Genomic DNA, 15,271 nt, shown 5'->3' with positions numbered 1-15,271 from the left:
ATAAACAAATGTACATGTGGGCACCACTAGATGACTCAGTACGTGTGCGTGTGTGTGAATGTGTATGTATGTGTGTTTGTGTGTGTAACAACAATAATCAAAGAAGTGGTCACAAGGTTGAGAGGGAATGGGGTGTGTTGGGGAGGAGTTTGAGGGGGACAGGGAAGATTGAAATGTTGTAATAGTACTCATTTATGAAATTCTCAAAAATCCCAATAATCTGAACCCCCCAATGTTTTAAGGAATGACACGTTGCACCAGATTATTCGAAAGACCAATTAATCAAACATGATTAATTTTAATGTAATTACTAAAGAAAGATATACCATTTTATTATGACACTCTAGCCATACATTTTCAAAATATGCTTACTAAACAGTAAATGTAAGATAATGATTCAGTTAATTACATTTTTAGAAGTAATTAGGACTGATATCCTTCTGCCATAATGAATTGAATAATAATTTTGAATACAATCAGAATTAATTTAATAAAAATATGCTTTTGAATAAAACAGATTCAATCAATGATGTTATTACTTCCTGGTTTCAAAGGAAAATTAATTCAGTATCTGTAAGTTTATTATCACACTTGACCTATAAGTATGATAAAAATACGTGAAGCAAAATACATGATGTAATCCCAATTCTCATAGTTCATTAATGACTCAGCAAAAAAGACCTGACATGCTATTTGGAGCATTTTTGTAAACTGAATATAATCTGCATGGTGTTTAGAAGTGTTGATATTTTGAATACACATTTTAATGATACATAGACACAGATAAGAGATGTGATAGACAGCTTGAGGTTTCTGAGTCACTCCTGCAGTGTGTTTAGCAGCAGGTACAAGATAAATATATTTAAAAAATCAGCTTAAGAGATCAACAGACGTGAATTTGCTAAGTCAGTGAGTGGGATGTGGGGCCAGTGGATAAGGTTTGAAAGGGATTTTTGGAGCTTTATTTTCGCTTTTTCCATTTTACACCAGTGCATTTTTGGGCAAAAGAAAAAATAAGTAATGCTTGCTTTCAGGCCTGGGCAATTTAAACAAAGGCAGATTATAAGGATTGTGAAAGGTCATTTTGAAGGTGAGTCAGTCTGGGTTTTCAAGAAGGAAAAAGCATTTCTATCTTATCTCTTAATGTCACTGGGAAATGACATTTGGATTGTTGTATTCTTTCTTTTTGTTAATGAAAATTTCTCTTGTCAAAACACATATCAATGACAGTTGAACAATAAGGAGAGAGAAAAATAATCACACATTAAGAGGGGTATGTGAAATATATGCTTTAAAAGAGAATCCTTTAATGGTGGATTTTGGCTTTGTCAGCCTTGATAAAATTCTGAGGCAGAAACTGGAAAAGAAAAGAAGGACTTGGGCGGGGGATAAAGACTGTTTCAGAAATCTCCTGGGCTTCTGTCTTATCTGTGGAAGTTTTTCTTAAAATGAAAAAGAAAGAAAGGCTTATGCCAGATATGACTTTTTATTTAAATTGGTATCTATCCTGTACCATGTGCACTTAAATCTTCAGACAGTCTTTTGTCTCTTTTCTTTTAAATAGAAATCACAGAAAAGTATCTATGTATCAATTTCTAAAACCTAGCAAGAAAGTTCTTATAGAATATTAAAATAGCAATAAGTAAATATGTACTATAGGATTAAACACTAGTATTGAAAACAAAACAAAAACAAAGAATCAACAAAAATTTCCCTCATTTTTTCCCCCCTGATATTCTGGACTTTATGTTTCTCACAGGGGAGGGGCACAGAGACTCACAATTCTTCTACTGCATTTTAGAGTAGATAATTCCCTAATGTAAATCAGATTTTATCTTTTGAAAACATGTATGAAAAACCCATGCAGTTTTTATGGGGGTGCTCTTTCATCTAAGGAGAGCCAAATGGATTCTTCCCTAATAAATTAGGGCAAACTTTTAAGATGAAAATAGAGAAAACATTGTAAATAGTCTGATTCAATAAGTCAAACATTCATTCTACCTAGCCTATAAAGAGTCTGTGTGAGTTTAACCTATCTTTCATTCCAATATGAAAGAAGAAAAGGACGAAGCCATTTTTGAATGTTAAGATATTCATAAAGACTGTATAAACTACAAATTAAAAACAAACCCAAAACAAAACAAAATCTTCACAGATTGTTAGCCATCTTTTTCAACAATTTCTCATAAATCCTTCTCTTTATCAGTAAATAACCCCCATCTCATAAGGAAATACTTCCCAACATTTCCCAATGAGATCAGTGACTGCTTCTATGAGGGCAACTGTTCTTTGAGATGACTGATGGGAGAGAATCTCCTACAAATCAGAACACACCAGTGAATACCCAGGATATGGAAAAGCTGGTTTTAGTGGTAGATGAATTTATCTTAAAATGAAAAACCTTTTGTTTTTTACTCTTTCTGGATATTTGTTTTAGAGAGAGCACACATACACAAACCAAAAGTGAAAAAAACCAAACAATAAACAACTTAATCTTCATTTTAGTTCTGCCATTTGCCTATAAGTTCTTTTTCCTCGCCCATCTTTACTCCAAGCTATTGATCAAAGTTTCAGATTGAATTATATATTGCTAATTTTGTTGAATTTGAGAGCCAACAAAATAATGGAGCCTTCTAGTTTTAAAAAATTTCCATCTTCTGCCCCTGAACCCCCAAACTCACAATTTGGTGAACAATAGTCTACTTGTCAGTGATAAAAAGTTGAAAGGTGGTGGTGGCTAGATCTAATGCTATCTGATTAAGCCATCTATCTATAGAATTGTTGTTTTCATACTTTAAAAAAATATGTCTATGCTTTCTTTTTTTTCTTTTTTTTTCTTTTTTTTTTAGTCAAGTACTTTCTTAAAGAAACAATAGCACCACATTGGCATAGCTGGCCAAACAATAAATGGGAAAGCAAAATATGCTACATCGTCCATGCCTTCTCCCAAATGCATAAGTCAGTAACAGAAACCTTGGGCCACAGGGTATGAGATGGTTTCATCTACACAGACATTCCACATTCCACATTGAAATTCCAAGGAGGCATCTCAAGAAGGGGGTCAGGGTTGTTTTTAATAAGATTTTCAAGGAACTGATTTTTTTTTTTAGTATGCATTGAACTCTCAGGGTGAGTAGGTGGCTGTGTGTGTGCGTGTGTGTGTGTGTGTGTGTGTGTGTGTGTGTGTGTGTGTAGGGTAGGGTAAGTATAAGGTGGGTACTGAGAAAGTATTTCTTTTACTCTAGGAAAGTAGATTGTGATGGAGAGATGCATTAACCTTTTCAGTAGAACTCCCTTATCTAAAAATATTCAAATAGTAATTTATACTCTTTGAGGAGGTGGGACCAAATGTTGACATAGGTACCTGAGTATTGTTAATTAAATTGGGACTATATCCATTCATACTAATATTATATAATGATCAATTGGCTTCTAGAGTTTATATAGATTCATTTTTCAGTGTTCATTTATTTGAAAGTAAAATAGTGTTGTATAATTAATTTTTGATAACTGATTTATGATCCACCTAGAGAGGAATATAGATTGGAAAAAGTTCATATATACATATGTATATATATATATGATTACATCGTTGGGAGAATCTTTAACTGTACATAGAATTAAATGAATAAAATATATCATAGATACCGGGAATTACCAAATCCAACCATGTCAAGAAACCCAAAAATCTGTAGAAGACTGCCTACAAGGTTTTTTTCTAGGAATCACCAATTTTAAAAGGTACGCATTAAAGTTTGAAAAGCCACGCTGGGGGTGGGAGGTGCCAACATTTTCCACATCATCTCTGGGAAATAGACAGATGGCAAAACTGACCTACAGTTCCTTTACATCTCTCCATAGTAATCAGAGCATGTGCAGTGTGCCCAGGGTGCTCCAGCCAAGTAAGTCTGAGTGCTCTGCTGAACAAGGCTTTCTCTCTGTATTTATTCAGAGATTCTGAAGCAGCCAAGTGGAAGGAAAATTAAAGATGTCCTTTGTGTTTTTGATATACACTTCCTAAGAATATTGAGGAAATTTGCAAAAGATAAAGCTGTACCTAATAAGATCTGAATATTGAACAACTTATTCTAATGAGAAAGAAAATCTTTCTCCATAAGCACGGAACTTATTCTAGATGTTTTTGGATATCAATGTCCAATATAATGTATCAGACACTTCCACAGGAAGCTGGGGATCTTTCTTCTAAGCAGACATGAGGGGCAGCATTGGGGTTGAGAAGGAAAATTTTTGCCCTCAAGAAGCAATTCTAGTTAGCATATTTTCACAAATAAAATGGTACATGTATATACCACCAAGGATAAGAATAAAGTTTACTAAAGCACGTAACTTTGTGGTCTTTTAACCAGACATTATTTCAATATTTTAAAATACTATTTTTATACTAAGGGGAAGGGAAACTCAGTTTTCAAACTGAATAGTGTATCAGTAATAATATTAAAGAGACACTATCAAATACATATCAAGCGCCTGGAAGAATCAATGAGAACTAATCAGAGAGTAACTATTCATTCAGTGGTGAAAAACTTTGTTTCTCTAAGTTTTCCTTTCCATTTACACTTATCTTTATATTCCTAAGTTCAAATACAGAATCAAAACCAAATTATAAACCAAATGTGTCTAGCTTACTTTGTGAAGTGTTGTAGGAAAGACTGAGCTGTTAGCTCTTCACAGGCTAGTTGGACAGTTTACTGGATAGCTTCATTGATGAGAATGTGACTGTCATAATGACACTGCAGTGATTGATGAATGATTCTGAAACTATGCTGTCAGTTGGACTTTCTGCATCCCAGCAATTCCAGGGCTCTGATGTCGCACCCTCCTGGCAATCCAGGCAAAAATCTGAATCTTTATCTTTGAATCCTCATACCACCCCTTTGAGGTAGGTAGATGACACATTGCCCCCATTTTGCAGATGAGGAAACTGAGGCACAGAGGTGGGGTGACTTGCCCAAGGTCATACGGTGGTGAGTCTGTGGCAGAGGTGGCAAATATTTGTTTCTTCAGTGAGAAAAAGAAACCAGGACTGCTAAAATTCCTAGCCTTCTGCTTTTCCCACCCCACGACTTCCTCTCTGGACCCTCCAAGCAAGTTTGCATTCATGGATTGTGTGTCTGAAGTTCCTCTTGGGAGGCATAACTGGGGGGACTTTGCTTCTCATAGATGGATGGATTTTTCAATTCCTTTCCTATTTTGTCATCTTTGGCTCTAGGCTTCCCCTTCTGATTTGCTTTCACCTTTTACCGTTTTGACCAGACTCTTTCATATAACAAACTACAAAATAGCACCATTGTACTAAAAAAACAGAGTTTTACATACTGTTTGATATATCCTATATTATTGATATGCTAAATTTACATAGTGCTCTATATGGAAGAAATAAAAAGAGAGAAGTTACTAATTAGATCACACACTAACTTATCATTTGAAGGAACCATTGAGAGTTTAGAGACATTCTATGTTTTGAACACACACCTAAAAATGATTGGCCTCAAGGTCGAAACTATCATATTCTACTTTTGTTCTTGTAGCATGATGTGGAAAAATAAAGCTTTGTGTCTAAAATAAATGCATCCAACTTATATTTGGTACAAATGCCACAGATGGAATGACGTAGGTTAAAAATTGGTGAGCCATTGACTATCACTTTCTATTGCTTTTGAGGAGGCCAAATTCAACAAGTGAAAATCTTATGAAAGGACAGGGGATGGTAGAGATAGACAGGATTGTTAGACTCTGTGAAACTAGCAGTTTGGGTTGTGTGGAAAGAAGTGTAAATAGAGAAACAATTCATAAACCACTTAGACGTAGTTGCTGAATGAAGAACTCCAGCAACCAAGATTCAAAGAGGAATTACTGCAACTGGATCTACACAACACCCATGCACTTGCAGTTCTTGAGAGGCAGGACTAAGATATATAATCATATATATAATTTTCTTTCTATAGAACATTACTGATAAAGGATCAACAGCAATCTACCCACTCCAGGACCATTTTTGCAAGGTGCAAAGCTTTTTAACAATCACTCCTAAAGACAATGTTGGAATGTTTACTTGTATATTTCATTGGGGGAAAATGCCCATATTTGAAATGTTATTGAACTTAATTTTTGGTAGGTGTTACAATGTTTAGCAGGTTACTCGGGCAGAGCAAAGGATCCTGCAGTGACATGTCATTTTTTCTGCTCCTCAGGACGGTTTGCCTACATTCTGTAGTTCTTGTTTCCTGAACTTCCTCTACTTGCGTTCTTCAAATGGACTTCCTATAAATGAAGGAGAAAAGATGCCATTAAGTTGATGTTGCTTTATATACCCATTTATTTCTTTAAAACAACTTTTTAAGCTGTGTATGCTTAAGAGACTGTGAGATAGTAAGTTTACATATATGTATATATAATATTATATATATATTATGATGATGATGACCCAAACAGAGAAATTAGCATTTCGATACCTTTAAAGAGTCTTCATTTCTTTATGTTCATAAGTTTCAAGCTCTCTTGCAGTTATTTATAAGACATATAATAAGTTGTTGTAACCTGCAGTCCTCCTCCCTCACTTCCATGCTGTAGAAGACTGATACTTATTCCTCCTAATTAACCACATCCAGCTATTTCTAACACCAAGTCTCAACCTTCTGTATCTCATGCCTTATCGGACAGTCTAAAAGAGCACTTGAGGACTTGATTTCTTTGAGAAACATATACAGATGGACAGGCCTTTAGTAAATAGCTCAACCAAGCTTCACCTAGGCTATTTCTACGCACAGCTACAGCATGGGTGCTATTGCTTTATAATTATACAGAGATGCCTTAGGCAAGTGACAGGTTTTTTTTTTACACATGTTGCTCAGCTCTACCTAGAACAGAGTTTTTACCACAGAATACCTTATAAAAGGGAACTGCCCTTCGTGAGTTCATGTGTGTTTTGTAGTGACAGAATACACCAAAGGTAGTACCACTGTGTAAAAGAACCTATTAAAATAATAGCTAAATGGTCCTACAAAAGAAGCTGGTCAGAAGAAATTGGGAACTTGAATAGAACAGCTTGACATGCCATCTGTTTAAAGTATGGGCACTTTCTCTTCTAATACCATACAGCTTTTACTAAATTCATTTAACATGCATTTGTTGCTGGACAAAGCATTCAATATTAAGCTACCACTGAACTTACGCTCCTTAATCTAACATGTCATTCTGGCTTCTTACAACAGTTTCCTAAAAAAATGAAAGGAATGCATCTGTGGCCACAGAGTAGGATCATTTACTTTCGCAAAGCACTTGAAATTTTCTTTATGGACCCACTTGATGGTATGTGGCTCATTAAATCCCTCAAATAGCTGTTAATAAGGACAGCTCTCAACCAAACTATTAACCAAATTAACTAATAAGTAGAGCAATATGGTAATTGGAATTTTTACTTTCTTTTCTTCCTATTTAAGATGCATATCAGCTTAGAAATAAAGAAAAAAGATGAATCTAAAATACACACACTAAGAGACCATTCAAGAAGGAAATGATAACAATGCAAAGAAATCCTTGTGACCTGTTGAATCCCGGTTCTCAAATTCAGTTCTCTGAATTACAAATTTATGGAAGATAAATTCAGATGTCTTCTGTACTTTTCAAAGGCTTGCAGATTGTAGCAACAACAAAATTGAGGTTATCTTGTCCATCACATAGATCTTTAGTTTCTGATTCTTTTTGTTTTCTCTCTAAGCAGAAGATAGAAAGGTTGAGGCTGATCAGAAGCATCTTCTGGTCTTTCTCTTGTGGGTCTGCCTCAGCACCCCAACAGAGCTGTGGGCTGCAACTCACTCATCACTGCTCCAAGAAGCATGGTTCCCAAGCACACCCGCATGGTGGAAACCATTCAAAACCAGCTGCGATGTTGTCTGGTTTGCATTTGGCTCTCTTCCCAGGCTCTCCCATGTGACTTCTTTGTTGTAGACAATGACAGTGACAAAACAAAAGCACTCAGGGACTTGGGCCTAGTTGCATCTGTGGCTTTGCTTATTGTCTTAATTTAATTATGCTGACTGCCCTTGACAATGGGCTGCAAGTGAAGGCCCCTTAGAGGCAGCCGTCCTCAGAACTGGCACCCACCTTCAATGCACTTCTTGGAGGGTTATGAAACTATTCCACGTTCAGCCAAGCAAAAACTTTTCACTTCAGCAGCTTTTCCAAGACAAACAAACCAGCTGAAACTGTTTCTAGTATGCAACCAGACAGATTTTTGAAAGGAAAACAGTAGTAAATATTATTTCCTATTGACAACAGAGGAGAAGGTAAGATTATTAAAAAAAATATTGGTCTTCCAGCTTACTGGGGTTGATGGAAGAAACTGACTTTTCTGAAGGGAGGGCTAACCAACTCATTAAGGGATAAGCTGGAGAAGGGATTAATTTGTAATAGAGGCCATTCACTTTCTTCCATTATCTCTCAAACTTTCCTTCGGAAAATTATCCACAGGCATTTTGAGGATGAAGGTCACCAAAAGTTAATAACAATAAGCATCATAATATTCTTGCTTGACATTTGATGAGACTTTACAGTGATTAAATACTCTCACTGACTCTTCACAACCATTTTAGTAAGATATCATTACTTGCATGAATTCCATTTCCAGACCGAGGCTTGCTAAGATTTAGTGATGTATTTAAGATTGCAGAGGAACACAGATAATAAGACTAGATAGTAATAGTCCCCATTGCTTGGTCATTTATCATGTCCTGAGGCTTAATTTATACATGTTCACTGCATATGTTTTCTGAATTAATTCTCATGATTCTTCTTGGAATGGGTACTGGTATCTTGAGCATATGAGCTTCAAGAAATCTGAAGCTTTGAAAGGGTTAAAAGCTTGCCCATTTCATACACTGGATGGATTTGCAGACATTCCTTCTGATTCTGAAGCTGACCAGGTAACTACTGTAATCTCCTACCTCCCCAGGAGATGAAACAATACATAGTACCTCAAAGTTCAAATCCCTTTTCAAGAGCAGTAGCTGATAATATCATCAGTTGCCACAACTGGTTTATAGAAGAAGGCAGAGCCTGGAGGGTAGAAAACTCTAAACTAAAGGGTGGTGAGTGTCCTCCCTGGCCACCAGTGTCAGCTGGGCCCCATTTATCTATAGTGCTCTGGAAGCCTGGTATTTTCAGTTAGCAAAAGTCAACTCCCTGGACAACATTATTTCATCTTTTCTCCATGCTTGTCTTTATGGGATTTGTGCCTGAGAGATAGACTGTAAAAGGAAGATTGATAATAGGCTCTTTAAATTTCAGGGAGGAAGCACTGATATTCTCAATAGACTGTGTTTCCATCTCCACCCACTCCAAACAAGTTAAGTATTGTGGGCCATAAAGTCTAGGAAAGGCCTGGCATTCTATAAAAGAGTATGGGGAAATAATGTCCAGCATAGGCTATCAGCAGCCTATTTACAGCATAAAGCACCAACTCAGCATTGACCTTCTCCACAAAAGGGCAGAATAGGAGAAGAAAGAACAGTAGATGATCGAGGGGGTGGCTCAGACACCAACTCTTCGCCTGATGAAAAGAATGCTGTAGTTCTTTTTCTGGGTTGGCCTGGAGACACACAAAATTGTGGATGATGATTTAGATGTCTCAGTATCGATATCTTTTCACTTCAGAGAATCCCAAGTCCAAATTCCAGGAGAGTTAGGTCAGCATTTCTTCCCTGGTAGCCAAGCTGAGTGAGTGTCATAGAATCTACTCAGTGTACTGGGATGTGATTTTAGTACTAAAAGACAAGGTTACAGTTCAAGAAATTTGTGTTCCTGGAGTGTGTGGTTGATTTTTTAAGAAAAAGGAACAGGTGGACATGTGGGACACAATGTTGGTTTGCACATACTTAGATTATATATTTTTTGAAACTACCCCATTCTACCTTTATATGTTGAGTGTCATGATTGTTTCACCCATGATTGTTTTCCTTTGCTCATCTTGAATTGATCTAGGCAGGCTCCTCCCGTAAGTCAGTAACAGTGTGTGGTGGAGGTACCAAGACTGACCTGTTTTCGGGAAACCTACATCTTCAGTGGCCAACTTTGGCTTAAAGACTCCTCAGTGGGCATGTTGTACTCTCCTTTGACTCTGTAGAGCTCTCAGACATTTCGGTCCAAGGTCCTCTCCCTCTCTTTCTGTTAGGGTCAGACTTACATTGCTATTTGATGGTTTGTTTAGGCTACCAAACTCCCTCTTATTTTCCTTCAAATAGGCATTCCTCCTAATAAGACCTTTGCTCATTTATCTCCAGTCTCATCTTCTGTTTCTCAGGCCCTGAGCTTACATGCCTGGTTTTGATCCCAGTTCCCCAACCTCATAGGAGTTATATGACACTGGACAATCACCGGCTTGTTCTTGCTTTAGTTTCTTCAGTAATTTTAAAGGATAGGTTAAGAGCACCAACTTCACAGAATTATTACTGACTGCACTAACTCTTGCACATTTACTTAGCATGTGGAGATTGCTACCATTGTGTACAAGAAGGCCTACTGTCAAAGTGTCAAAGACATTTGGTTCAGGTTCATTTTGTGAACTTGATTGTTGGCAACATCAGTCTAGTCTGGTTTTTATACTCTCAGAGTCTGTTCTCGGTCAAACTTTGTTAGAACATTGACATGTTTTAGAGCAAATTCTGCATGTGTTTTTTTCCTCACTGAAAAACAAGCTCCCTGGGGCTAAATAGTATATTTCCAGATATACCTTTGTATCCTCCATAAATTCAAGATTTTGTTGAGGAAAAAAGCCAATAGCAAGTGCTGGTTCCTGTTTATGTTGATTTAAATTTTCGCAGAAATGATAGAGTAGGGCTTGGATCAATAGCAAGCACTGCCTGGCAGCCTACTTCCTGTTGTGGTCACAAAGCAAAATATCACAGAGCCCTCTCAAGTCTCAGAACTTACATGGTGCAGGTTGTTGTATAATAAATATTAACTAAGAAATGGAGGAGTGCAGTGCCTGATTAAAATGCTGTTGTCTATCCTGAGTTTATATTCTGACTTGGCCACGTGGCAGAACAAGAAATGGTAAGATATTTAGTTTTCCTCAGTCTATTTTCTTATCTGTGCAACAGGAATAATTATAATATTTATCATGTAGGTTCATGATGATTAAAATCAAGTGATTCAGTAGCACCCTTGCCACAGGTAAGTGCCCAATAATATTAGCTATTACTATTCTTATCTGTATTTTTAAAGTTAATACTACCAAACCACTTTCCACACTAGGGAAGTACGCTTTTTCTGGTTGATCGTGGGCAAAAAGCAACTGTCTCCTCTTTTTCCAGAGTGCCCTTGAATGCTGAGATACATACAATTCTTTTATTCTTTCTTTTTTTCCTTTTAGTGATGATCTGTCCTTAGGAGTCCCCAGGAGACAAGGAACTTGTTTTCACCCTACCGTTATTTCCAAAATTGATTTGATTTAGCAACTTTCTTACTCTTCAAATCACTACCTGATTGAATTTCTAATATATCTTCTTTTAATGTAAGAAATTACTAGTAAAGTGGTTTAAAAGCCTAGAGGGGGGAAAAAGAAGAAGAAAATACTGACAGGAACTTTCCCTAACCAGCAAGAGGTATTTATGTTGCCTTTTAAAAATGTTTACTTTCTTTTACGTGCATGGGTGTTTTGTCTGCATGTATCCAAGTGCAATTGTGTGTGCAGTGTTCACAGAGAACCACTAGAGGGCACTGGATCCTCTGGAACTGGAGTTAAGGATAGGTGTGAGCTGCCATGTGGGTACTAGGACCTGAACCAGGATCCTTTGCAAGAGTAGCTAGTGCTTTCCACCACTGAACCATCTCTCCAGTCCACGAGGCCTTTTTGTAAACAACCTAGAAGAATGTTGTCAAATCCTTCAGGTTCAGGATGGTTTAGATTAGATTTATGGGCAAGTTGTTTAGTTAGCTATTTGTATTTTTTGACAATTTCAAGTGATAACAACAATAGTAATAATAATGATAATGACAAACAAGCTGAAGCATGCTATATTTCCCCTAGGGAGTTCATTCTGGAATTGCTTGAAGATTCAAATGTGGCACTTCAAAAAGTGAAACACCATATTTGGCAGCTTTACTAGTATTTGCTCAAGATTCAGTGCTTTCTTACCTGAGAGCTACTTAGGTAATCCTGTCTCCTTACAAACCCAAAATGCTTTAATACCATTTGGCATGGTTATGCTAGAGTTAAGCTAGTATACATGCTAATTTACATTGCGACGTCCTTGAGAGGCCTGAGGCCCAGAAGTCCTTTGGTGTCATTTCAGTGAAACAGTGCTGAGCCACAGGGTTAGTAGGAAAGGGTGTTTTGCCTCTTCTACTTGTTCTTTGTGTGTGTGACAGATCTGGGCAGAACAGTCAAACTTTGTGTTCTGAATTTTCCTTCTCACTGAATTGAGAGAAATTTTGGAAGCTTGGAAGACTCTCCTGAAATTTTAGGATGAACAAAATACCACTATGACAAGTGGAAGTGATTTGCATCTGTTTGAGGTTGATGGGAGCCTTCAGCATATAAAAGTAAATATGAGCAATGCCAGCCAGTGCTTTTCCAAGACAGAACATGGCACAAGAACTCTTCATGTGTGCATACGGTTTTAAAAAATCGGAATTGTTTTGTGTGTCAAAAGCACTTCTGCGTCCACTCTTGTATTCTTTTGAAGAAGGAAATAAACATTATTCATAGAAACCAGAGCATTTAATAATGACCTAGCCAACTAATACTGACAAAATAAAAATAATGATGCTATGCATTTGTTAATTCATTTATACTTTTTGTTTCTCCTTGTCTTGCAGTGTTCCGTGAACAATTCCTCATGCCATGCTATCAATATTGCACATTCCTAAGTCCACACTTGTCAGAGGACTAGGGAACCCTTCTCAACTCTCAACCTGATATAGTCTTGCTCTTAATTATTTGAAATTTTTGTCCTGCTATAATTGTTATCTACAGCTGTGAAAATAGCCCATCATATTTTCACAGATGGCAGGTCTGGTTGGTCTTTGATTACTTAACCTCTTAGTGTTGGCCAGACAGAAAGCCTCATGTGAATGTTTCTAGACTTTACACAGAATTTTGTAAAAACTTTTGGCATATGATTCTTGCTTGGAAGTAAGGGCCATTCAGCTAGCTTAAATTTTATGTAAAATTTCTTGGTCTTTCATTGGGAACTTTGGAACTATTTTACCATAAACAAGAAGAGTTGATATCACCCATAGGTCTTATTCTTAATATCCCATCTTCTTAGGAAAATATGATCATACTGGTGAAAAGGGCCAAGGTAGACAGAACACTCCATCGCTACCCGTTTTCCAGAGAAAAGAACACTTAACTGCTCAAGTGTGTGTTCCTTTATCTGAACTAGTGAGAATGAAAGTGAACATGCCTGAGTAAAGGCAGGGCATTGGGAGCTTGTGGTTTAGAAAAGGGGAAATGGAGGCCAGAGAGATGACTGAGCGGCTAAAGGCAATTGTCACAAAGCCTAATGAACGACCTGAGTCATATCTCCAGGACCTACGTGGTACAAAGTAAGAACTGAATCCCACAAGTTGTTCTCTGGTCACATATCTGCTGTGGCATGTGCCCTCCCCCTAAATAAACAAAGTATATAAATGTAATTTTAAAAATTTAAAAAAGAAAGGGGAAAGTGGTGGCAGAAACCTGGGACAGTTGTGGACAATGATCTTAATCGTTGACAGCGGCAGGAGCTAATGAGGGAAGGAACATTGGTTGGATGCATGAACACATCTGTTAAGTCAAAAATTAGAATTGGACCAAATTTTTCAAGTTGCATTTTCATTCTATGGGAAACTACTGTGATTCCCTAGATAAAAGGGATGTGCAGAATTATTCTCTGTGGATTAGATGGGAGGTAGTTGAAGCCCTTGGATTCCTATAGCGTACAGTAAAAAACCAACCAACTTCCTTCTGCTCCCCCCAAAATATTCCCTGTACGTCCTGAATGAGACTTAATTTAGGACTCAAACCTAGAGTCTTTCAGAAGACAAAAGAATCATGGAAGAAAAGTAATTTTTACAGAGGAATTTACGTTTACTGAAAGAAAGTAATCCCCCAACTGTATTTATCCACAATTTTGTAAAGTCATGCACCCCCTTCCCCAATTCTATTGGGTGCAAGAAAGCTGCAAAACGTGAGCATATACTTTTGTCTGTTTCTTAAGACTGTTTACAGTAACTAGTTACAGATTTCAAATCACCATTGGAGATATTTAGAATTAAAATAAGCTGCAAGTACCTATAGCATTCTTATTTCCAAGTAGCAAACCTCTACTTTTCAAACTTCTTGATCAATGCTTTAATAAAACTAGACATAATGGTTAATGAAATAAAGGTGGGAATTAAAAAAAAAAAACTGTTTCCTAGTTCTTGTGACTCATCCAGTAGCCTAGGAGTCTAGTGAGAACCTTCTCAGGACCTTTGTACAGCAGACATGGATTCATACATATGCTAAGCCCTGTCTCTCATCAGTTCCCTGGTGTTTTAAACATCCAGTTCTGTCTTTTGTAATGTAAACCTAAGTTTATGTTTCTAAATTTTATATTTTGGTTGCTGGGTAAAAACTAGATATGCCTGAAGGCATTAAGAAGTCTCATTAAAGAAGGGTTCCAAAATAGTGGGCATCAGGGAAAAATCCTGATTTCAATTAGGCCTTTGAGAGAGGAACTGACTCTGACCTTGCATGTTTGGTGGCTCTTGAAGAATCTTCTCTAAGTAGCACCAGCTACTCTCTATTTAAAAGTAGGCTTGTCTTGCTTAAGTCCAAAGAGTGTCTGGGCCTTCAGCCCTGAGGTAAGCATTTAAGGTAAGAAATTCTATAGTGGATATTCTAAAACTCATACAAGGGGATTCTGCTTCATCTTAATGATGTTTCCTTTGCTTTCAAAAGATCTCACTTTAATTTCAGGTTATCAGCGTTGTCCTGGCCTGGATCAACTTCATGTTCTGTATTACATTATTGCAAAAAGCTCTATTCCTTCCATTGGTCAAGTAAGGAGACTAACTCTCCTCCCATCCTACATACTAATGAACCTGAGAACCTGCCAGCTCTTTTACCTTAGGGAGACTTGTCTCCTCTGTTGTCTGGAGAGAGGTGGTTAAGAGATGCTGGAGAGAAGGGGAATTATTCTTTGGGAGTGATTTCTTTGCCTTCTTGTCCATCTTTACATCTTAACAGTACACACATTTGAAGCTCTGTGAGGTTTGTTTGTTT

General features: G+C 37.1%; 1 protein-coding gene across 4 annotated transcripts in view; it reads right to left on the bottom strand.

Annotated features, from left to right (window-relative positions):
• Positions 1–278: 278 nt before the first annotated feature.
• Positions 279–15,271, bottom strand: part of Igf1 (insulin like growth factor 1) — a 79,033-nt gene continuing 64,040 nt past the window's right edge. For all 4 annotated transcript variants that reach the window (XM_008832606.3, XM_008832605.3, XM_008832608.3 and 1 more), the window contains one exon: positions 279–6,282. In XM_008832606.3, coding sequence (XP_008830828.1) covers positions 6,223–6,282 — 60 coding nt within the window. In that variant the 3' untranslated portion in view covers positions 279–6,222. The remainder of the gene's footprint in view (positions 6,283–15,271) is intronic.

This window comes from Nannospalax galili, unplaced genomic scaffold, assembly GCF_000622305.1.
Source record: "Nannospalax galili isolate Female #2095 unplaced genomic scaffold, S.galili_v1.0 scaffold415, whole genome shotgun sequence".
Classification (NCBI taxonomy): domain Eukaryota; kingdom Metazoa; phylum Chordata; class Mammalia; order Rodentia; family Spalacidae; genus Nannospalax; species Nannospalax galili.
Note: the sequence above shows the minus strand (reverse complement) of the source record. Positions and strands in the feature narration are given on the sequence as shown.